The sequence below is a fragment of the Prinia subflava genome, chromosome 3 (assembly GCF_021018805.1).
Source record: "Prinia subflava isolate CZ2003 ecotype Zambia chromosome 3, Cam_Psub_1.2, whole genome shotgun sequence".
NCBI lineage: Eukaryota > Metazoa > Chordata > Aves > Passeriformes > Cisticolidae > Prinia > Prinia subflava.
In genome coordinates, this window is record NC_086249.1 from 89,601,431 (window position 1) to 89,625,082 (window position 23,652).

The window sequence follows — 23,652 nt, forward strand, 5'->3', positions numbered from 1 at the left end:
GAGAATGTAAATCAAGGCAATTGTACATTCTCACTTCATTCATTAACAAACTGTAAAGCTAAATTTATTACTTCTTTTCTCTCTCTTGTTCACGTGCCTGTTTTCAAAGTAGGATTTTCCAGTCTCCTTTGCATGTGGGACTGGGATGAGTGGCACAACTATTCTCCTTTCTTGCTTTTTTTTTTTTTTTTTTTTTTTTTTTTTTTTTTTTTTTTTTAAGATCTTTTTCCTTTTAAGATAAATGAATAACTTGACAAATTAGACTGCATTAAAATGACTTCTCTTTCACCTCTATATCTCGTATTTCCATGTCTGGAATTCTTCTGTTCTTAATGGCCAGTGTTGCCTCCACTCTCCAAAACTAGAAATCCTGAATATGTGTCTTCAGAAGCAGCTCTAGGATTTAAATTTTGGTATTTTTTCCTAAGAAGATACAACTGAATTGTCCTTAACCTGCTAGCCATCATTCCTTATTTGATGGCTGAAGAAAGACAGCTTATGCTAGGGCAGCTCTAGCAGGCATTTGTAGGTCTTTCTTATTTTGTTTTATCAAGGCCTCAACATACATTTAATGCAGAGAGGATCTCTTACCTGGTTAGAATTTTGGGAGAGCCTTTATGTTTTTTGTCTTCAAAATGAGCTGTTGGGATATTTAGGGACTGTGAGGTCATTTTCCTTTAAGTATTCCCTTGAGGCTGTCTCCTTGCCCCACCCATTCACATTTTCTGTGGAATGTGTACAAGACTTCTTGTACTTCTCTGACCTTAAAAAATGGAGCTTGAATGTTAACCTGCATGTTAAGGTGATAGGGGATAATGCTCTAATCCTGTGAGGGACTGTACTTCTTTGAAGGATTTTGTAGACTCCATCCTGCTTGAAGAGTGAACAGTATGAGCAAGTTGTGTTGCAGACACGGGTCTGGGAAGGCAGCTATAGTTTGTTGTTGCTTTCTTGTGTTTCTTATGATAAAGCAGGGGTATAAGGTCCCAATAATTGTCTTGAGCTTGCTGCTTTCCCAAGGCTTTCTTAAAAGAAAAACATTCTTTTGTTGCGTATTTTCTAATTTCATGTGCCTTGGACTGTTTTCTGTTACATGAAATATTTGAGAAATGCATGTGTGGGCTTTTCCAGTTATTTACTCGTATTATTAGGCAAATGTCACATCACTGATGTGTATTGTGGGATTAGTTTATGACCTGTAGGTTTTAAGTGGCAATGGAAACTTCTTTAAAAAGGAAACAAAAGCGAATACGATGCTGTAACATCCGTGACAAGCCATTAGAAATCAGACCTCAGTCAGTGGGGAAGAACAATTGCAACTACAGGAGCTCCTTGTTTATATATGTTCCAAGATATGAGTGGTATGAAGGAAGCCAGTAAACACAGACAGGAAGACTAGAGTGATAAGGCAGATTATTACCTATTTGTTTGTTTGTTTGTTTAGTCCTGAGGAAACCAATTGAGGGTTGTTACTGAGACACTGAGTCCTCTGCCTTTCTAGCAGTGTTCCAGGAGGCAGCATTGAAGAAAGTGACGTGTGGCCTTGAACTTTGGACCCTTAAGAATTATTAGCACTTAACCATTTCTGTGAAGGAAAGACTCAAAACATGAAATAGATTTCCAAAAACTTGAAATTTCATTTACTCTGTCCAATTTAATTTAGAGGGTGTTTTTCCCCACTGACATCACTGAACTATCCTTCTGGCAATGCAGATTTATTTGTCTGTGCCCAGATTCACTTTTTGTTTATGAACAAATCTCATTGTTGGGGCTATGTTTTGTATTGTTTGTTCTCCACTTTTGCCCCATGGAAGACCTGTGTTCCTTAGAAATTGTAAGCACAAACAGGCTGTGATGAAGAGCACCAGCTGGTGTGAAGTAAGCTCCTTTATGAAGTGCTGATGCTGAATTTCATTAGTGACCTGCACTCCTTGTGCTGTTGTGGTTCTGGTCAGAGTTTAGGAGCTGGGTCACGTGGGAGACATTGTTCTTTCACATTATCTTTCTGATGAGATAAACGGGGATTTAGAATGAGGGCACCAACCCATTTTGATAGAATGCAGATTTTCACCCTTGCATCTCTGTTTTGCCAGACATCTAATCCTAATACATTTCAAACACATCTGTTAAGATAACATCAAAATGGGAATTAAACTGTAACACAAAGCTTAAAAAGGCAAATTTCTTAATTTCAGTTGACTATCATAATTAATTGTATTTCTTCTTTTTTATGGATTTTTTTCTTACTCCTTTTTATTTTGTTTTAATGTAATAATTTTATGTCACATAAAGACCTTGGGGAAAGGCTGAAGGAGAGTGGAGTGGACTTTTGGTAAAAGTTAGGAGAACTGGATTTAAATACCCTAAATTTGAGTCAGAACATTTCTTGGATTTTAGGTCTGTTGCTTATCATGTGAGTGAATTTCAGATGGCTGTTTGCTTAAAAGTTCAGCATTTATATTTAGTAACTTATTTATATTATTTCCTTGTTTTTTCAGACTTCAGAGTCAACAAACGGGTAAACAAGATTTCAGTGATATACAGAAACCAGAGAAACTAAGGTATGAGGACCTTGAAGAACACATTTATACTCTTGAAGGTAAGTTTTAGAGTATTTTAGACAGTTTTTTTAACACCTTAGGGCTTAGCAGTTATAGGACATTTGTCTTCATAGTTTTAAGACACTAGTTGGAAAGAAAAATTTCTGACTAATTTTGGAATTAGGGAAGACAAATATCTCAGATGATGAGGGATTACTTTTCTTCATTCTTGCATCTTTAGATAAGTGTATGTAGTAATAAACAGGCATTAAATTGAGCTGGTTCTGAAATCTGTAACAAATTTGCTCAGAAATCTTGCATAACCTTGTTCTGAGAAATGTTACAGGTCTGATGCTTGCTTTGGAATGTTTTAAAATGGTGTAGAATTTTTCTTTAAACAAAAAAGTGTATTAGTATGTGAACTAAATTGAAGCTTTATTATGTTTGCTGCATAAATTAGAACCAGGTTATAAGTCTAAAGATAAGTTTCTGTAGCTATTGCATGCACTTCTGGTTTTTCCTTCAGTAACTTACATGAATTAGAAGTTGTAGGGTGTGTGTAAGCGTGGGAAGAACTCTTCAATTATGCTGTCATTAATCAGCATCCCTGAGTAGTTTTGGAATGTGTGTTTCAGTTACTGAAACATGAATTTTGTCCTAACTTTTTTTTCTCTGAGGTCAGCATTTCATTTATTTGCATTTCTGCTCTCTTTTGGTTGCATGCTGTCAAATGTTTCCTTCTCTCTGTGTGCTGCAGGGTCAGTTTTCAAAAGCCTTTGACATAACTAAGGTAGTGTAGAAAGAGGAGGATGATCAAACTTGATGTCCTTTTTAGCCATTTGTCTATGGGGTGAGAAATAGAAGCACAGCTACTGCCCTTACGTAGTTTTTCAGCATTTGAGTGACATCCTAATGTTGAACCTGAGCAGCCTGACCTCCCTGAAACTGTGGGTTTAAAGTAAGTGAAGTTGTCAATGGAAAGCTGTGAACAGCCAGCTAATCTTCCCTATTTTCAGATTTTATGAGGTCTGGGAAGCCCTGAGGCTTGGCAGACATGTGGCATTGTGTGGTGTAACTAAACTCATAGTTGATGAAGAGATTGTGATTGTTTTCTGGGAGAGTTTGGGATATTTTCTTTGAAACCAGCGATTCTGACTGGTGTCAGGGTTTTCCTGGGTCCCAGACTGGCTTATTCTTTTGGCTGTGGTTAGGTCCTGTGGAAGGTGGAGTGGAGCTCTTGCTCACTCTCCTGACCCTGTGAGAATATGGCATTCAGTATTTTAAAAGCAAGCAACCAAAAAAGATGTTTGTTTAAATAGCAGATGTGCTGATAGTGTACAGTGATAACTAGCAGAAGATAACGCTTCGTCTGTGCATTTCTCTGGGAACCCTTACTCATTACTCGGTTTTATTTATCTCATTTATTTCCTTTTTATAAGCTTTAAATGCATTATTTGAATGTGAACCAAGCCTGCAGCCACTAATGGTTTCTACTCATCTCACATTTCAATTAGACTTATATTTATTTGTTTAATTTTGTATGGGAGATTTTTGGGAACACATTACATGTTTCACTTTTATTACATCTGACAACAGACTGGCATTTTCTTGGCAATTAGGGCTAAGTAGATGCTGTGCCCAAGTAAGGTCCTAATGAATCATTTGGTGATGTGTGGTGGTTAATAATTGTAAGAGTTCACGTATGCTGATGATTTCTCAATCAACATTTCTTTAGTTGGGTGAGCCTGCATCAAAAGACAATCTCAGTGTGTAGAGGAAATGAGATTGGCTGAAAAGGGGAGGAGTAGCTCAGGAAAAATTGCAGGGCAGGGCAAGTAAGAAAGTAAAATCTAAGAAGTAACTACAGAAAAAGATATCATGAAGGATGAAGTTGATAACAGTAATAAACCCCAGTGATTTAAAGGAGATACCAGAAAATATGGAAGTCTTTTAGTCCTACTGTGAGTGAGTTCTAGAAAAAAAAGATCAGCAGATTATCTTGGCAGCAACTGCTTTTAGGTGATGTGCTTGTCTTAAGGGAATAATGCATCTCTTGCTGTCCACCCTTAAAAAGGGAGTGAAAGTGTACAGTTACCTTTTTTCTCCTTTGCAGAGTAGTTAAGATGTTTTTTACTATTAATGCTTTGCGGTTAGGTTTCTGTGGTTGGTTATGTTGTTAGCAATCGTTTTGAAGTTAGAAGTAAAATTTAACCAGGACAAATTTTTGAAAGCTATTTTCTGATGATCTAAATACACCTGATGCTTATTGGTGCCTCATATGGAAATAATGTTGTTGATAGCTTTATAATTTAGAGAGAGAACAAAACAGAACAGATTTTCTTCTGAGTGTGATAGCCCATTATTTTGGTCTTACAAAGCACCTTATATATAGAATTTATTTTCCTAGGTAGGAATTCCTCTTGCTTTTGTAAGAAACTGAAAACATTCTCCTAACTTAGAATGACAGCTTGACAGAAATTTTCTCTTATGCTTTCATCTGTAGTTCCTTTGAAAGAGTTTTAATTTAAAGAAATACCAATGATTCAGAGAGAGAGAGAGGCTGATAAGTTTCGTTGACTTGGTTTTTTTCATGCAAAGTACTTCAGTTTTATTATAATGTGAAAAAGAAAAATGCATGATACATTGATAGTATGTGAATGATGAAAAATTGATGTTTTCTAAAGCTAAAGTGATATATAGGGTATCTGTTCTATATTACACAAAGTGCTCGGGAGAATAGTCCTGTGTGTTTCAGGTTGGCTGTCTAGAAGTAATGGTCACATCTTGTTTTATCTCTTTTTTTCTATCTCACATCAAATGAGATAATAGCAGCCTGTATACTTTATGAATAAGTGATTTAAAAGCAGTTGAATATCACAGCAAGGATCAAAGAGGAAGGACAGTAATTGTGTTTTTGTGAATTCAGAGCCAACCTTGCACTGGGAGAAGATTGTATAATGTAGAATATCTGAGTTAGCAGCATCCATCCTGTGCACTGAGGAACACAAGGACTCCATTAAAGAGTGTGTGACCAAACAGTTAAAGATTATTTTTACATCCATGAAAACAATGAGCTGAACTTGGACATATAATTTTTCTGCGACTTGTATCTTGATTATGTAAAGAAATGAAAACATCTTGGGCTTCTGTTGTATATTTCTTCAGTTTTGGCTTTATAAACAGATGTGTTCCAATAGCTAATTTCAAAACTAACAATTCTGTAATTAAGGAGGCAAGTACAGCCTATGATAATTCTTAATTCTCAGGGAGATGATCAAGTTGAAGGGAAAATGCTCAATTAGTGCTGATATTTTTGTGTTCTAATTTAGCCATTCCCACACTCTGTGTCCATTGCTGTGCTCCACTTTTGCAATTACAAAATAATGAAGCCATTGTTCAAATTTTTTCTGCAGATCAGGGGGACATACCAGAGGAGTGTGAAAGTGATGTCCTGCATCCATCTGGGGACATCGTTGATGGAAACTGTGTCACAGCCCCTGTGCCAGCAACAGCCACTTCAGTGCAGGACCTAAGTGAGTTCTCAGCTCAGACACAAAAGAAAGTGCCCTTTAAAATGTCAAATGTGTAACACAGAAAGCCAAATATTTAAGAGTCTGTAGGTATATAGGCTGATGTGGTTGAAAAATTTTCCAGAAAGTGCCATAAAGGAGTGTTTTCCTTTGCTTTTCTGTATGAGGATGACTTTTTTTCATCCTGGTTTTAGTTTAATTTGCTTTTAATTTAAACATTCTTGCCACCCATCCCACCCCCCATCCAGCCTCTTGTGAGAGGATTATTTTTTCTTTATGATAATTATTACATATAATTTCTGCTCTTGACAGGAATGAGACATTAAATGTTTTGAAGTATTTTATGTACTGCTTATCTGGATTTTTTAAAAATTTATTCTTTACTCTTTTGGTGAACTGTATTATCACAATGCAGTTTTAATTCTTTGGCTAGAGGAGAATAATATCTCATTATATATAGTCAGCATATGCTGCTTTTCTGATGATTCTAGATGGAAACATTATGGTTCTTTTTATTTAGGGAAGAGTTTTCTAGCTTCTCACGATTCCCAGTCCTTAGTTTGCCCATCTCGTTGCTATCCAATGCTGTTCTTTGTAGACAGCTTTTTAAATTCGCTGGTCACATCAGCAGTGTGTCCTGCAATAATTTTTCAAGGGGTTTTTAATACTTTGCTTTATAAATATAAAGAATTGTATCCAACCACATTGCAGAGGAGGAAAGACTATGGTAACATGGGCTTTGGGATAATAAGGGTTTAATGAGAATGCCCAAGAAAGGAATGAGAACTGCACAGATCTGTCAAATCTCTGGCCTGTACTTTGGCTCTGCTCCTTAACTCTTGGTGAGAGATTTATCAGACTGAAAAATGTTCAGAGGTGGGAAAACACATTACCTGGTACCCAAGAATAAGTTTGGTGTGAGTACAAACATAGATGCAGTTGTTTTTCATTTCCTGTTAACGTTATACAGGAACCTGGTACTTATTTGGATGCTCTTGTAGTGATTACTGAGCTACATAAATCAAATTACAGATGTTGAAATAATTTTTCACAGCGGTGCTGGATCAAAGGCAGATTGAAGAACAGAACAAAGAAGTTGACAAAAACTTAGAAGAAGAAAGGAAAGCAGGAGAAGAAAGGAGAGAGAAAGAACAACAGGAAGCTTTGGAAAGTGAGCAAAAAGAAGTGGAAAAGCTTAACAAAGAGGAGGTAATTTAATTAATTTCTGACAGTAATGCACCTTTGTAGTGCCTTGCATTTCAGGATTGTGATATGTGTTACTTGATTAAAAGTAGATTTTTATTCCATGAAGTGAAAGTAGTAGAGGCTAAGTTATTTTATGTACTTTTGTGATTAACAGAGTCTCACTAGAGTGTCTTCTTATGCCAAGTGACTTTTTCACTGGAAACAGATGCCCTTCCTTCCCTGCTTTGTGTAACTGGAAGCTGCAGTTCTGTGGCACTGTCACCATGCTGTTAGAACAGGCTGAACATTTGCTGTCTCTGTGGTGTGGCCACTGCAGGTGGGACCCCAGCAGAACACGTGAATGTCCATCTGTTCATCAGCCTCTGTCAGGGCGTCAGGGTACTCTGGGAAGCAGAGGGAATAAGGAGACTTTGAGTTTGCTTAAATCCCCCTGAGCTTAAACACTTCATGTTTAGTGTTATGGATTTTTAGATCCTGTTTAATGCTTTTTAGACTGGTGTGTTTTACTGAGTTTAACATGAAAATCTGCATGTATTGCAGGTAGTAAGGTATAAATGTATTTTTCACATCAGTATTTATTTTTGTGTCTTTAAGTGTATCCAAGACTTGATGAGAACAGATGAAAAAATAGAAGAGGGAGTGAAATCTGAGCATAGTAACACTGGTGCTGAAAATAATGTAAAGGATCCTCCTTCCAATCCATTAGAAAAATACATGAGAATAATTCAGCAGAGCAGAGAGCAGGAACTGGCAAACAAGGTGATTATTCTCAAAACACGGTCTCAAAAATATTACTGACCACATTTGTGTCTTGCTAGGCATGCTTAGAATGAAAAAAATATTCACATTTTTTCTTCATTTATAAACTTGACGAAACAACCTGCAGAGCAGTGTTTGGATTTGTATTGGAAAAGTGTGATTATCCAAAAGAAAAAAACAATGAACTTTCTTCTGTAAGCATTGCTGATGTCCTCTGGGTGGGGGGGGGTTTGTTAGGTTTTTTTTAAAGTACTAGGACAGTATTTATATGTCCTCAATTTTTAGCTTAAACTGCATTTAAATACAGTTTGAACCTACACATGTCAAGTTGTGTTCTTCTAAAACAACAGAATTTACCCTGGCAAAATGGAAAATCAGACTTTCAAAGAAGAGGTATGGGTGGACATTCCTTCAGTGAAGGAATGTAGGATGCTTTTGTTCAGACATGATCCCAGTCTAAATTTCCAAAGTGTTACTATTCTAGATCCAATGTAGCATTTATAGAAATAGGGTTGGTCCTTCAGAAAAATTTTATTTTCGGTTATGAGCCTTAAAAATACAGTTCTATTATTAGGTCACTTTACTTTAGAACTGGTTAGAGAAAGTGTATTTTCCTCTTGGTTACCAGGATTCAAAAAAAGAAGAAATAAGAGAAGTGTCACCATCAGAAGGACTTCTATCTACTGAAAATGATGACAGGTAAGGCTCATGTATTCATCACTCCTAGTACTCCATATTAAGAAATAATTAATAATAATAATTCTAAATTAATCTATAGTTTTAATAGTTTTAGTATTAATTATATTGAGACATCTGCCTTCTTAGAAACCAAAATAAATTTTAATCAAAAGCAGTTGTGTCAGAAAAATTGAGGCTCTTTCCAGTTCTTGTACATGCACGGTAGGCACTGTATGGAGCTCACATCTGAGAGCTGCACTCTGTGACCTCTTGTCAGGAGTTGTGGCACTCACAACTTTTTATCTGCAGTTGAGCAGCATCCAGCCTCCTTCAGAGAGCTGGAGTTTGAGGGGGTGTTCCTGGGTGATGACACTGTGGGTGAAGGTTTGTCTGTGCTGCACCTCGCCCACAGTCTGTTCCCAGCTTTGATTTTTCAGTAGCATTGTGGACTTTTAAGACACTTTATTCAGAGATTTTGTCTGCCTGCACTGAGTTACAATAACCCAGGCATTTCCTCTAGTTCTCTCTAGGCATTGATAAATACAGATATGTGTTTTAGTTGCTTGCAAGAGAAAAATCAAACAATCCTTCAAATCTTTCAGTGTTTATTCAAAGATACAGAATTGAAAAAAGCAAAAAATGTGGAGCACTTAGAAAAAAAGAACAACTTAAAGGCTCACCATAACCATAGCAATGATTCACTATTATCTGTGCTGTTAAACATAACAGACCCTGCTGCTCCTGAATTGGCACCAGTTGTGTTGTTTTCACTGGTTGAGCACTACAGAAATAGTTCTGCTTTTTGAGATACAGGTGATGGCTTTCAGCTAATGAAGGCCCAACCCCTCCTCCTTTAGGGCTGGTTTTATTGCCAGCAGTTCACTGAAACAGCAAGAGAATTGCAGCAAAGGCAGTCTCTTCACTCCTGTTTTAAAATGAGTATTAAGATTTAAGATGATCTACATTGGACTCATGCCACTTTTTTTTCCTCCCTCCTATAATCGATACAGTGTTGCAGACATTTCTCATGGAGATGTGGATGAAAGCTTCTGGTGAACAATAGCTACTGATTTTTTAATTTTTATTGTTATTATGAGAAAGATATTTTTAAATGAGCTTTGTGCCAGTATAAATGTTTGGCAGCAGCACTGCAGGCTGTGTAATTATAAATTAATAAAGCTGATTTTGATCTGTTTCATCACTTCAGTCATTGACTTCACCCAGGGAGTCCTGATGTGTTACTAATCCAGGAAGAAGCCTTGGGTGGGGTGATAGAAAGAACAAAGCAGGGAACACAAACTGATCAGTATGTTTGGCTAGATTTGTGTTGGCACTGAATTCCTCTGAACTTTGTCAACTTTGCCAGCCCCTGCCCCCCAAACCCCTTCTCCAAATGGTTCAAAGTGTGAGTAAAGAACAAAACATTCCCTCCTCATCAGCTCCTTTTGAAGGTGTCCCGTGGAGGCACTTGGCTCACACAGGTTCAGAGCGTTGAGTGTGACAGACCCAAGCTAAGGAGTCCCTTCTGCTGCGTGGCAGGGGCAGGAGCCATTTTCAAAAGCAGCCCCTCTCATGCATCACCTCGTTGGTATTAACCAGCCCAGAATGGAGAGATTAAAATAAAAATGCTATTTAACTCATCTTTATTTAAGCTTTGTATTTTGTAGGTAGATGATAGGCAAGATCATTAAACTTTATTTACAGTATAAAATACAGTAGTTTTTATCAATGAAGTAATTTTGGGTGGCAGCATATATTACAACTTGCACTGCATTTGAGGCTGCTCATCTTGACCCAACTACACGAACATGAAGCCAAGTTTGACAGAATTTAGGGGCAAAAAACAAAGTTCTGTCTTGAATTCACTGGATGTTTAAACACAACATATCAAAACCATGACAGATGCAAACTTTGCTTTTCGAAATGAAGCTAAAATGTGATGTGCTGGTTTCTCCAATTTTGCATGCTGCTCTTAATTTGCTGTTGCAGCCACTCTGGCCTTTACAGAGTTTCTGAGTGACTGCTCCTGTGGGGTGTTGGGAAGGGGTAGTGCTTGTTGCATTATGCTGGCCTGGAACAACTACCACTACTGCATGCTGCACAACTGCTGCTGCAGCTGCAGGGCAGCCCTGCCCCTGCAGGAGGGCAGGGAGCTCTGGAACAGAAGGTGTTTTACCTCAGAGACATAAAGCCTAGAGATGCACTGCCATGGAGTAGCTGTAGGTCTGGGTTCAAATAAGCATACACAAGTGTTGTCTATTATCTACAAATATTTATTTTAACACTTGGATGTAACTACAGGAAGCCCTTGGCACTGATAGAAAATATTGATTCACTGTTAGGTTACAAAAATTTATACATAGCAAAATTTAATGCTCTTTACATAAAAATATTAGACTACTTAAACAAAACTTCAAAAACTCCCAGTAATAGCTACACTGAATTAGAAAAGAATTAGGCTTTAAGACACTGCCTCCATTATTACCCTTATGCAAACACTGGGCTAGAACATCACCTGCATTGCTGTAGAAATGTCTCCTTCATGCAACAGGTAAGAACATACACTAGGCTATTTTGTCATATTTGCTCTACATCAATCAACTTTGCCCCTTTTTTGAAACTGTCAAATTAGACTTCAATACTTAACAAAAGAAATAATTTTTGAAGTTAATACCCCTCCAAAAAATGCCTTTTCTCTTAATACTGATTTGAAGGAATTTGTGCTTCCTTTGATGTATATTCAGCAAACAACCAAAACTACCAAACCACACGTCGTCTTAGCAGGGGTATGACTTGAATATTTAATTTTTTCAAATGAATGATGTATTTTTACTTTTTCCCCCCCAACATTTATATATATATATATATATATCATATAGAACAAACACCAAATATACCATCACTAATACTCAAGATATCACTGAATGCTTCTGAAAAAAAAACATTAATTAGAAGGCAGACTTCTATGGGAAATGACTTTAAAATGGCACCAGTTTGTTTGTTGTTTTTTTTTTCTGAACACCACGTTTTCTTAGTGTGCTAATTAATTTGTAAAAAGGAAAACACATAAGCACTGACTATAAATTTGCTAAGCACCAAGATAGAGAAAGGTGGACATCCTGTATTACTTTTATGGCTGCAAATTTTATTGTTTGTGTAAAACTCTGCAAACTTTCTCATCCGCTCATTTGGAATAGTCAGATCAGTGTCATTTTAATAAGGTAACACTTTCACTTACGGATAATGTAGGATAATGGTCTCCTGCCATTATATAAATGCTAAGACATTTATAGAAAATAAATATTAAGGCAAAGCTGACATTTATTTTCGAAGAAGGGGATCATTATCCAGATCCAGGGATCTACATTCCATTAAATAGTTAATAAAAAGATTAGAACTTGGGAGATCTGCTCGACCCTCAGGTGAGCACAGGGCCTTGATGGCTCCACGGTGGCAGGTGCGGCACAGGAGCGGCGCTGCTCCCACGGCCCAGGCACGGCGTTCCCACACAGCCCCTGAACCTGGGAGGAGCTGCAGCTGTGCCACCACACACACACACAGGAGCTCCCTCAGAAAGCCCAGCTGGGCACGGGTTCCTTGGGAGTGCTCGGTCACACACCGTGCACATGCCTGAGGTCTGCACAGATCTGCCGCCTGCTCGGCTGGGGCACCTGCTGCCGTTTTGTGCAGGGCGTCATGCTCTAGAACAAGTCAAATATTAGATACCAAGTCTCAAAGAAGAATAATTTGGTCACTTTTTGTAAAGTGTTGCCTTTTAAAATGCCTGGAATAAACCCTCCATTCTCTGTTAGAAAGGATGGAAGATTACCCATGGGAAGATTTCCCTAAAAAAGTTTTCCAGGAGCTGGAATGTGAAGCTTTTACACTTCTCTCTAATTTTGTTTGCTAGACACACATCTGTACTGCAGAGCAGCTATTTGCTGATTTGTCAGAGCTACAGAACTCTTCTGCTGAATTACTGTGGCAAACATTTATGTGTAAGAATTGAGTTGCTCTTTTGACCGAGACTGGATATCCTGCAGCTCCTGCTCTTCTTTTGCTTTGATATCTTGGTAGGCCTGCATTTTGCTTGCATCCTTTAAGTAGGCCCAGTTAGAAGACAGTATCATGAGGAAGTGGATCTGGAAGAGAAGGGTGAGCATGATGGCGAGTGAGCATGTCAAGAGGCAAAGCAAGCTGCTAGTCAGATTAATAGACGCTCTTTAAAATAACGACCAAAAAAAATAGTTATTCTAAGTTAATAAGCATTCTGTTATTAAAACAAGCACAGAGGCTATTTTTCAAAGGTCTCTAGAATTTGGCATGCTAATAATTCAGTTGGTTATTCACAATTTAGAGAAAGTTAGTACAACAATATTAAAATGAGCTACAGAGTTGTACGGGTCAATTAAAATGCAGAATGGGGGGAAGCAGAAAACAGTTTTGTACGTGGCAATATACGGAATCTGTAAACTACGAGGTGCTCAGAAGAACTGCTCTCTAAGGTCGTGGTGTTTATGCATATCCAAGCCCAGAGCCCGGCAGGTCTTTTCCCCCAACAAGCAGATGAGAATTCCACCCTCCCCCTGGAAAAAAACCTGAAACTGTGAACCGTTTTATTTACGCAAACAAGGCTACATTAACACATCCAAAAATTAAACATCAAAACATGAGTCCAAAACTAAGCAAAAGCATGCAATCTCTGGGTTAAGAAGTCTTAATCCTGTATTTTTATAGCTACATTTTAAACTTCCATTGTCCAACCTCATGTGAACAGTTTTATATTGTATATAGCAAACGGTTCTCTTTTTTAAATTATTATGTGTTTGTTTTTCTAGTTTGTGCATTCGTCTCTTGCCAACTTCTTTTGCCCATACTTCATGCAAAAACATCTACATCTGAAAACATTGATTCGCTTCTCCTTCTTTTCCCCCCCAACACTGTAAAAAGGTCCCTGTGATCTATGCATGGTTTTGCTTCCCGTGCAGTCATACTTACATTTTTGAGATCTGGCTACTGAGAAATCAGTTACTAAAGTGCACCCATACAAGAGCAGAAGCTGTTTATATGCTGGTTTTCACTAGTTCAGGGTCCAAAAGAAAGCATGTGATTGTTTCACGCAGAGCTAAGACAAGGATTTCTTTTCTTAGAGAAAGAGTTTCATTTGGCACTTAGTTAAGAGTAAGAGAAAATAATTGATTTCATCATCCATGGAATCACTTGGAAATACAAGGAAATTAATTCATAATACCTCGGCTTCTGATCTCTGCCAACATAGACCAGCATTACTTTACTATTCCCTTTCCTTCACACCATATATATTTTGTATGCTTGGGGGTAATTGTATTTGGTGTTCATGGCAAAGAATAAATTGATGCATCTGACCCTGAACTGTTCCAGTATTTGTTTGAGATGACTGTTAGAAATCAAGTGGAGAGCTGAAATTAAAACATCCCTTTTTCAGAAGGGATGCTTTATAAACACTCCTACAGTAACTGAATCCTCTCAACATGAAAAAATAGCCAGATCTCATCCACATCATAGTTCATTTACAAGAAGTCATTTCATTAATCTGATAAGCTAAACGATGCTTACTGAAGCTATTTACAATTACTGTAACAAAATTCAGAAAGCTAGACTTTTAGTCTAGGGTGTCAGTGGTATTTCAAGCTACGCAATGCAGCTTTTTACTGGGCTTATACAATTTAGAATTTAGTGCAGCAATCTTCCCGACTCTTAAACTTCAAAACAGCATAGTTATATGTAGTAGCCATCATGTAGATCAGCTGGTGGAAGAGAACAAAATACAGGAGAGTAAGATACAACAAGGTGACGGCTCAAGCCCACTTGGGCAACTCTCGATACTTTTACAACAGATGTTACTCTGAGCTCCTTCCAGGGTGAAGATGCAAATAAATAACCTGCCATTTCTCTGGGGAGGAGAACCCAGTACAAACCCTAAGGCTATCCTGTCAGCCAGGTGTGTTACAGCAGGGCTTGGCTGGCACAAGGTTAGAAGCTGGCCACTAAAGGAAGCGTTAGACACAGGAACAAATGGTCTGGTTAACGTCCCTCTTCCCCGCCGCTACCTGGAACGGGCACTGCAGGCTTGGACCACTCAGTCTGCCTGGCTCCAGGCAAAGGAAACCAAGAGGTTACAAGCAGCTGATCAAATAAACTACAAAAATGAAAATAAATAGTGGAAATAAAAGCAGAAATAGTGGATAGAGGTAAGATTTTGAAAGGACGTGCAAATAATTTTTCCTAAGTATAGGGAGGCGGGTTAAAATGACTTCCTAAAGCAAAAGTTGGGGACCTGCTGACTTGTGATGACCAAATCATAGCAGCAAATAATGGTGATCACAACTCCCCCTCCTTCATGTCTACTACTACTACTAAAAGTAATATCACTACTTTTAATATATACAAAATTTAATCTTAAAGCATCTTAAGCCTGAAATGAACGTTTTAAATTATAAAACAACAAAAAAATACTACCCACCAATGCTATGACAGTGGCACCAGCTCCAGCACAAGCCACAATGAACAGGTGATAAGACATGTAGAACTAGAGAAAAAACATGTTAAAAACATTGAAGTAATTCATTAGGAATAATGTAAAATGCATTTCAAGTGTTCTAGAGAACAAAGATAATAAAACCATCTTTGTAGCATGGTAGCAAAGCTTTAGAAAATAAAAATGTTGTGAAAATAATTTTCTATGTTTTGGATGATGTAACAATTACTTCAGTGTTACAGTTAAAGCAATATCTTTATACTACTACCATGAGTTCTCTCCAAAAACTTTGATCAAGTATTTATTACATGGTGCCCAAGTGACTTGTAAGCCAAAGCTGCACACAGGTTACATTTCTGTACCTCATTCGTGTTGCAGATGTTCTCTAAAATTGGGCCACAGGCTTTGCCAGGTACAGCATTCCAAGGGATGATACCTGAAATACCACAGAAAAGAAACCACTAATTTTAGCAATCAACACACACTTTCTATTCCTCTCATCTTTTTCACCCACTTGCCAGTTGTGTTCCCATTCTGGGCATCCATGCGTTGACCAGTACAGCTTGGAGTTGGCAGCAGGAATTCAAACTCCCTCAGGTTTTGCTTTCTCCTCACACTGTGGGCTGCTGCTAAGGCTTGTTCTCAGATGTGGTTTTCCCATCTGGCAGCCAAACAGTTGGTTGGGTTTTTGCACTTTGGGTCCAGTTGCACACTCTGCCTACTCCCCCACTCAGCACAGAAGAGACAACCTGCATCTCAGAGGTACTTGGCACCTTCCAGGGTAGCACTTACTGGATGAGGTTCTACTTGAACAAGAAACCACTGTGGAAGGGTGTGAATATAGAGCCACAGGGAAGAATTACAGGATTTTTTTCTGGTTTAGTTCCAATAGGTAAAAAGCATCAAGTGAACACTGCTACAAGAAAGTTCAGTCTGCCACACCTCAGATACTCCCAATTACTTTTCTTACATGATTGAAAGTCTGAAAAGTCAACAGTATCTAGGAGATTTAAAATACCATAAACTTTTAGGCCTGTAACAGATGTAAAGCTTAAGCAAAACCTATTTGAATGAAGAGAAACCCAGTTTGTTTCCCCATACAACTCTGCATTTCAACCCAGCTGGTTGGAATTAGCAACTCCATAAGCAGCAGGTCATTGAAATTATCTCAGGATGGGATGGCTTTTGAAGAGATTTTATAGGATTTTCTTCCAAGTCAGCTTCTTCTCTGCAACTGCTACATACAATCCCAGCCCCTTAGCTACTGCTTCCACCCAAAAAAGTGAGCAAAGTTCAGTGACACGTTGTCTGTTGGGGAGCTGCTCCCTCCCATCACTCACAAATGGTTTTACTGATCAGGGGAACAGTACAGCGCTATACAGCACTCATACAGCTGCAAAACAACCAGGAGAAGCAGGAAGGTGGAAAAGAACATCTCCCTGCACTCCTGGGCTTTGCTGCTGAAGAAAATGTCTTCTCAGCCTCTTGCTGTGAGCTGCTAAAATAGAATATATATGTTTAACTGATCTGACGACTTGTTTTTAAAATTCGTGTATTTTTTCTTCTACTGCACTTACCTGGATAGGAGAGCAAAGCCAAACTTTCTTACTTTTTCAAGTTTGAATCCATTTTTTCAGCTTTGAATGACTTAGTCCAAAGAAAGAAACATTCCTAGAAAATGCTAGCTAGAATGAAGCCAAAAGTAATGGTGACAAAAGATCTTCTGCACAAGGGAAGCTGAAAAGATTAACTTCAGGAAAAACTCACCATGAGAAATGAAAAGCCTGACCTTATTTTAAGTTATTGTCCCAACTCCCTCAGATTTCTGTGTGTCATCAGAAAGCAGTAATAATTCATTATTAGTTATTGCAGACTGTTAATTGCAGATTTTAATTTTTTTAACTGAAAGTAATTGTCAGAGCAACATTCAGATATTTACCTGATCTTTAAATGCAAAACAGCTTTCTGAAAGAACAGAATACATGCATATGGGTTCAAACCCCACAATCTGGTTATCTGTTTCTCAGCACTGTTTCCAAGCAGTTTATTTTGAGGCTGATCTATTTTCAAACCTAATATTACAGTATTGGAAACCGCTACAAAATCATTTCAGATAAGTGACTTGTCAGTTCAGTGAAATTGATTGCATCTGGAAAGAGATCAGTGTAATGTGAATTAATTAGAAAAGTAACAGCACGTTCAGAGATAGGAGATGCTTTTGCATTTGACTCATCTGATAAGGCTGAGACAAAACTACTGAAGACAGAGCGAGGAGACCGGATAAAGCATTTAATCAGGATTAAAACGAGTACCGTATTGCCTGATGTCCACGCAGATCTGGTCCCCTGGAACGGTCACATTTGTCTGAAAAGATTTGATGACTTCACAAGTTGACCATATGTTATAGAACATAAAGACAGGCACAGCAGAGAAGCCGAAGACCCCGAGCCAGGCCACTCCAAGCACGTAAGTGAGGAAAACAAACTGGGCAGAGAAAACACAAACACTTTGCATTTATTCTTTGAAAAGACCTAGATTTTACTTAAAAATGCTTCAAAATAATCTTAAGCATCCTTTAGGAATTCAAGTAAGTAAACATTTGATTTTCAAGCACACAAAATCATGTTCTCATTGCTTAAAAATACTTTGGTAGTTAAAGTGCTACAGAGAAAGTAATTCAGACTTTCCTTTTTCATCAGCCTGCTTGAGTAAACAGATTGCCCTCATGAAAGAGCAGCCCATTGATTTCTCAAGATTCTCGGCTAAGCAGGGATTCTGGTTGTAGGCTAAAACCAATAAATTCCAACAAAAATCAATTTAAGGGTTTTTTTTTAAATTAACTCTAACATACTAGCATTTCTATACAACTTGCAAATCAAAGCCACACAGTGAATCAATGCTCACAGATTCACACACTCCCTGATGTATTGAAATCAATTTGGAATGTAACATTTGAAAATACCTATTTTTGCAAACATACCATGACTGTTAACAGCAGATCAGAAGGATTCAATTGGTCCAACACACATTGCCAAGCAGAAAATGAATTACTTCACCTTAGAGAATCATGGATTTATTTACTAAAATTTGCTGGTTTGGGTTTGCTCTTTTAAAAAACCTACATTATGTGCTTTTTCTTTGGTTAGATTAAAAGAAGTGGCACTGATTGCTTTGAAAATCTCCGGCTTCCTCCTCCCACTAATCCCCTTCCCTTCTCCCTCCTCTTCGAAGTGTTATGGTGAAACAGTAGCTCTGGCATCAGTTCCTAGCTCCCTCCTCCTGGTGAGAGCAGGATTTGGATCCCACTTGGAAGGCGGGGGAATGCTGTCACATCTCCTGGGCTCTCTGTTCACTGTTAGCTGTGGCTGTTCTCTCTCAGCTGTAGGTGGACTGGAAAGGCTTTACTTTCAGCAAAGCACTGGTGCTCTACTAGGAAAATCTGTGTGCCAGAGGACAACAGCAAGGATGGGAGAGGCTCTCGGGGGAGGATTCTCAGCCTGATCTAACACCAAGGGACTGAACTAATGCTGCAGTGGTGGAAGTCTGCAACCCTACAGTTTTTTTCTAGAGTAACCTGGCAAGTATTAGAGCAAAAGCTGAACAATAGCTAGGTTTCAGTCAAGGGAGGCGGTGTGTGGGGAGGTTCTTGCAAAACTATGGCCCATAAAACCCCAGCTAGGCTTTAATTTATAGACAACTCAACTGGAATACCCTATTTCATATTAGATTGCACCATATACCAGACCTGTGTGTTTTGTGTGAGAATTGAAAATCCTCTCTTTGGATTTTGGGAAGGATCAAGTGGACCAGGTTAAAGGATTTCTGTAGATACACTACAAATAAAACATAAGTTTGCCTAAGTGTATGTGGAAGTGTGCATGAGAGGAAGTACACAAAGCCTTTAAATCCGAAAATAGCTAGGAAAAAAATCCACTCACTCTCACATTTAATGTGATAACTGTGGGAAATGGCTATTCTGCATTACCAGAGCCAACACAAATAATTTAGGGAAGATGGAAGTCTGTCTGCTGTAACAGCCTTATGCAAGATGGGACTGCCTTTCAGGACTTTGCTCAGTAATGTAATGAAAGAAGTAGAGGAGCTCTTGATCAAAGTGGCAAAAGGTCACTGTATGTCCAACAGCCTGTTGCCTGTACCCAGCTGCAGCCACTAATCTGTTAAACATTTTGTCTCCTCACAAACCTTGTTCTAGCCCTAAGGCTTTACACAGCAGCACAGAGGCACTTCTCCTGTCACCACCAAACATGAATGCAGCTTACCAGAGCTCCAAGCCATTCCTCAGCTGGTAAATTCTCTCCTTCATTGTGTGGACAAATACAGACAAACATGAAAACACGTTTTTCTACTGTGTTTCCATGTGTCACACTGGTGTTTGTATAAGCAGATGACTATCATGTGCCTGCAACTACTCAACTGCTCAAGCAATTGTCTGCACTGATGAGATGCATGGATGTGTGTGTTTCTACTTTATTTTGGATCTTTTGAAAACACTGCTTTAGATCTAATTTTTCTCCTTGGTGAAGACCTTATTTGCTAGAAAAAAACTGAGCAAATAGCTGCTTAACTGGAAAATTATCAGATGCCTTATTTTTATTAGCTCTTGAAAAATTCAGTAAGTACCCAACAGCACAGTGGAAAATTGCTAACTCTCATGAAAATAAACATGCATCTCTTTTGTATTTAACCAGCTGAAAGTACATATTTTTTAAGTTCAGGATATAGACTGTATATTAAAATGCAACAATCACATCAAAAGCCTCTTCTCTTTTCACCCACACTTTCCCGTGGGCGATCTGTCATACTGCTGAGCTTCCTCCATAACTACGAGCTTTGAATTCAGATTTGCAGTAATAGCTTTGAAATCTTCTCTCAGAAACATAGTTATGGCTGTTCTTGCAGAGTGTACCCTTGGGGACAATGTGGGTGAGAATCTGAAGTTTTATTTTTAGTTAAACTTTGCTTACGATTTTGTTCTAATGCAGAAATATACTGAAGAGAATATGGCTGGTAACTTTAGGGCTTTGAGTGTTTCGGCTTTGCGGAAAAGCCTCGCTGTTCTGTCTGCCTTTTGCCATCTGCAAATCAATACTTGATTCAAGTGCAGAGATGTTGTGAAGCTTCATTCATTCATTACTGTTTGTTGAAGGATCCAGACTCTCAAGCACAATTGACTATGGAAGTCAGAGCCATTACAGTTTGATATTTAAATAGCTCGGCAAACCACAGCCATTTTACAGTCTTCCTTTAAGCATCACTCAAGTGTTCCATGCTTAAAAGCACAAATTTCATTTTGGCTCACATTAAGTGTTTTAAAATTAGCAGTCTCCTCATTTCAGTTTAGACCAGTGGGTTCAGACAGGGGAGGCCATGGCAGCCCCCACCCAACCTGCAGGACTTTGATTTAACCAAGCACCCTTGAAGTTCAAAGAAGAACCAAGACATGGACTGACCCTGATCCCCCACACAAGGAGTTAAGCAAAGAAGGCAGCAATATTCTGTTATTTAAAACCCAGCAGTCAAACCAAGCCCAAGAGGTTTTAGGCAGCAAAGACTGCTGTTCCATTTCTGATCCCACTCACCATTCCACTGATGCAGCGGCCACAGGCTGTTGTTTTGAACTCTCCATGCAGCTCCTTCACAGCACTTGTTGTATAAAAACCTTCTGCCAAAAGGATTATTCCATATAAGAAGAAAAATGATGCAATGCCATAAATTACATACTGCATTAGCTGTATTCTAAAATGGAAAAGAAAGAAATTACATAATTAGATTGCAGTCCTATTAAAACAAAGTCAGTCCTCTCAAATTGTAATAAATGAGAGGCAACTCCTAGAAACAAACTTCAAGGCTCCTTAGCATTTTAAGCAAGTGGACTGCAGAAAAACACTGTTACAATTGTGCCCCTGATGGGCATTAGTCCTGCACCACCTGAGCATGCCCTGCTGGTGCTGCAGTCCTTACACTGGCTGGTGTCAGTCACCAAGTTAAAGCTGCAATGTCACGCCTCCACTATGGAGGTTTTCTTTTTCCTCTCACTGCTCCTGACACCTAACTTGGGAATGGCTGCAGGGCTTTGAAGTGGCCAAGCCTGAAACTGAACTACCAAGCTCTGTGGTCATTCCTTTGGCTTAGGGAAAGGAAATTGTCCCTTAAATTCACCATTTCCACATGTGAAATCCAATTAACTTAAGTTTGCAAAAATTTCTGAATTCAGCAATATTTGCCTGATACGAAACTCAGCAAACATGCAGAGACTTCTCCTGAGGCTGCTCTACAGAAGGGTAGTTCCAAGTGAGCTGATAGTTTCAGTGCTTTAAGTCACAGCAGTGTTGAGCGCATCAAAATGTTGAATTTCTTTTTAAAAATGGAAGAGTTATTTAGGAAATGCTTCCATTTTAGGTACCCTGGAACCACTCAGAGGAAGATCATCTTAGGGCACATATAAACAACTTCACTCAGATGTGATTTCAGAAAGTTCTTGGTTTCTTAAAAAGCTACCATCTGCAATTACACTCTAACAGTATTTTTCCTTTAGCTAGAATAGGTAGATGAAAAGAATAATTTCTAAATATTATCAATCAGATTCTGTATCTAAAGCTATTTGTTCTGGAGAACCAGAATGCCAGATCTTCCATACAAGACTTCTGGTCTTCAAAACTCATATTTTGTTATTAGCACAATTTCCCTGGAACTTCTTAAAAGGACTTTGATTGTTGGGATGGTTATTTTGGATGAAGCTGTTCACAGAACCAAGAGGTTAATTTTAATCCACCCTACCAGTTTTCTGAGGATAAATATGCTCTGCTCAAGGTATTTTTTTCTGATTCTTTCTACTCTCCACTAAGTAGCTGCTGGTATAGATCTCCAAAGAACATCTGAATGTTTTCACTTAAAGCAAATTGATGACTATGATTTACATAGTTAAATGTTAAACTATATGTGGAATTGTAAATGAACAATGTAAAACCTTGTATCAAAATAGGATATTGTTCATTTAAAATTTTATGTGGAAAGTGTTGTCTTTGTTTTCCAAACTGATTAAAAGTAACTGGATAAATCTGTTGCACTTGTGCTGTAAAGAACGAAAAAATTAACTCAGGATTTGAGAGATAATAGAAGAAATAATTTCACTATCATTAGTAGTCCAGGAGAGACTCAGTGCATACTACCAGAAATTAGTAATAGGAAAACTGGTTTGAAAAGTCTATTGTAAAGTGTGTCTTACTAACGTATTTTTCTTTTTATGTTGCTATAGTCTTGCCCCTTTCTAACACCTCCCTTGCCACCCCCTTGGCTCCCCAGAGCCGAGCCCTGAGCTGCTTTGGTAGGAATTACGCATTTCCCCAGCTGCTGGTGCTGACATGACAAGAAACATTGTCAACAACTCTCCTAAACATAAAACTTGCTGCCTGTGACTGCTGCTTTTGCAATTTCTTCTATTTTGCTCAAATGGAGACTGATGCAAGCACAGGGTGTTTTGTTACCCAGCTGCTGAAGAACAGCTGCTTACATTTTCTCACTAAGGGTTGTGTCTAACAGCAGGGCGCTGGTGGCTCATGCCCTGGAGCTGGGGACACACTGCCAGCCACAGCCAGGGACTGAGTGTGGGCAGTGCTAGAAGGGGGGACCCCGGTGGGGTGCAGTCCCAGAGCAGATCAGGGTACAGAGGAAGCCCAGAAATGGTGTTGTGAGGCTGGCACCAGTGCTCAGAGGGCATGCAGCAGGTCTATGCCTGCAAGCATGTACAGGGAGTCAGTGACAACAGAAATTAGAAAGAAAATAAGAATTAAGTGTGCTGCATAGGGCCTGATACCAGAGTCTTCAAATAGCACCTGTCTGGCTTGCTGCCCCTGCTGCATGTGCCAATGTACACACACTCCTGTGCCAGTGCCCACCGTGCTCATCACAGGGGCCCTGTCACAGCCACGCACGGCCGGGCTGGCTGCCGGACACGGGACCCGAGGCAGCACTGCAGGCCTTCCTCTGGCCTCACAGAGAAGCCTTGGGAACATAAAAGACCCAAATATTTCACCAGTGGTTATGTCCAAAGGCTACGTTTGCAGATCTTTCCAGTTTTTTTCTCTCTCTCATATACCAGTCCAGCTTCTCTGGAAGAGGGATGGACAGAACCATGCTTCCCTGTTATTCCTGATATCCCTTGCAATTTTATGTCATCAACAAAAACTAAATCTACTCCTAAATAAAACTGTTACCCCTTGTTCTGTCACAACAGGCCCTGGTACAAGTTGCTGTTCAGCTCTCTTGTAGGTCCCTTTAGGTGTTGGAAGGCTGCTGTAAAGTCTTCCCAGAGCCTTCTCTTCTCCAAGCTAAACAGCCCTGACTCTCTCAGCCTGTCTTCACAGAAGAGGTGCTCCAGCCCTCTGAGCATCTCGGTGGCCTC

At 38.9% G+C, this 23,652-nt stretch overlaps 2 protein-coding genes across 7 annotated transcripts in view; one reads left to right on the top strand and one right to left on the bottom strand.

Annotated features, from left to right (window-relative positions):
• Positions 1–9,911, top strand: part of OFD1 (OFD1 centriole and centriolar satellite protein) — a 29,729-nt gene extending 19,818 nt beyond the window's left edge. The window contains exons 18-23 of the mRNA XM_063392858.1: positions 2,499–2,599; positions 5,954–6,073; positions 7,125–7,279; positions 7,871–8,035; positions 8,664–8,734; positions 9,724–9,911. Coding sequence (XP_063248928.1) covers positions 2,499–2,599; positions 5,954–6,073; positions 7,125–7,279; positions 7,871–8,035; positions 8,664–8,734; positions 9,724–9,769 — 658 coding nt within the window. The 3' untranslated portion in view covers positions 9,770–9,911. The remainder of the gene's footprint in view (positions 1–2,498; positions 2,600–5,953; positions 6,074–7,124; positions 7,280–7,870; positions 8,036–8,663; positions 8,735–9,723) is intronic.
• A 428-nt stretch (positions 9,912–10,339) lies between these two features.
• The window catches only part of GPM6B (glycoprotein M6B), a 107,465-nt gene continuing 94,152 nt past the window's right edge, over positions 10,340–23,652 (bottom strand). For 4 of the 6 annotated variants that reach the window (XM_063392863.1, XM_063392859.1, XM_063392861.1 and 1 more), the window contains 5 exons: positions 20,831–20,987; positions 17,543–17,714; positions 15,593–15,666; positions 15,216–15,281; positions 10,340–12,855 (listed from right to left, as the gene is read on the bottom strand). In XM_063392863.1, the coding sequence (XP_063248933.1) occupies positions 12,706–12,855; positions 15,216–15,281; positions 15,593–15,666; positions 17,543–17,714; positions 20,831–20,987 (619 nt within the window). In that variant the 3' untranslated portion in view covers positions 10,340–12,705. Of the gene's footprint in view, positions 12,856–13,315; positions 14,500–15,215; positions 15,282–15,592; positions 15,667–17,542; positions 17,715–20,830; positions 20,988–23,652 lie in introns of those variants that run through there. The other 2 variants (XM_063392860.1, XM_063392864.1) reach the window with 1 other exon arrangement.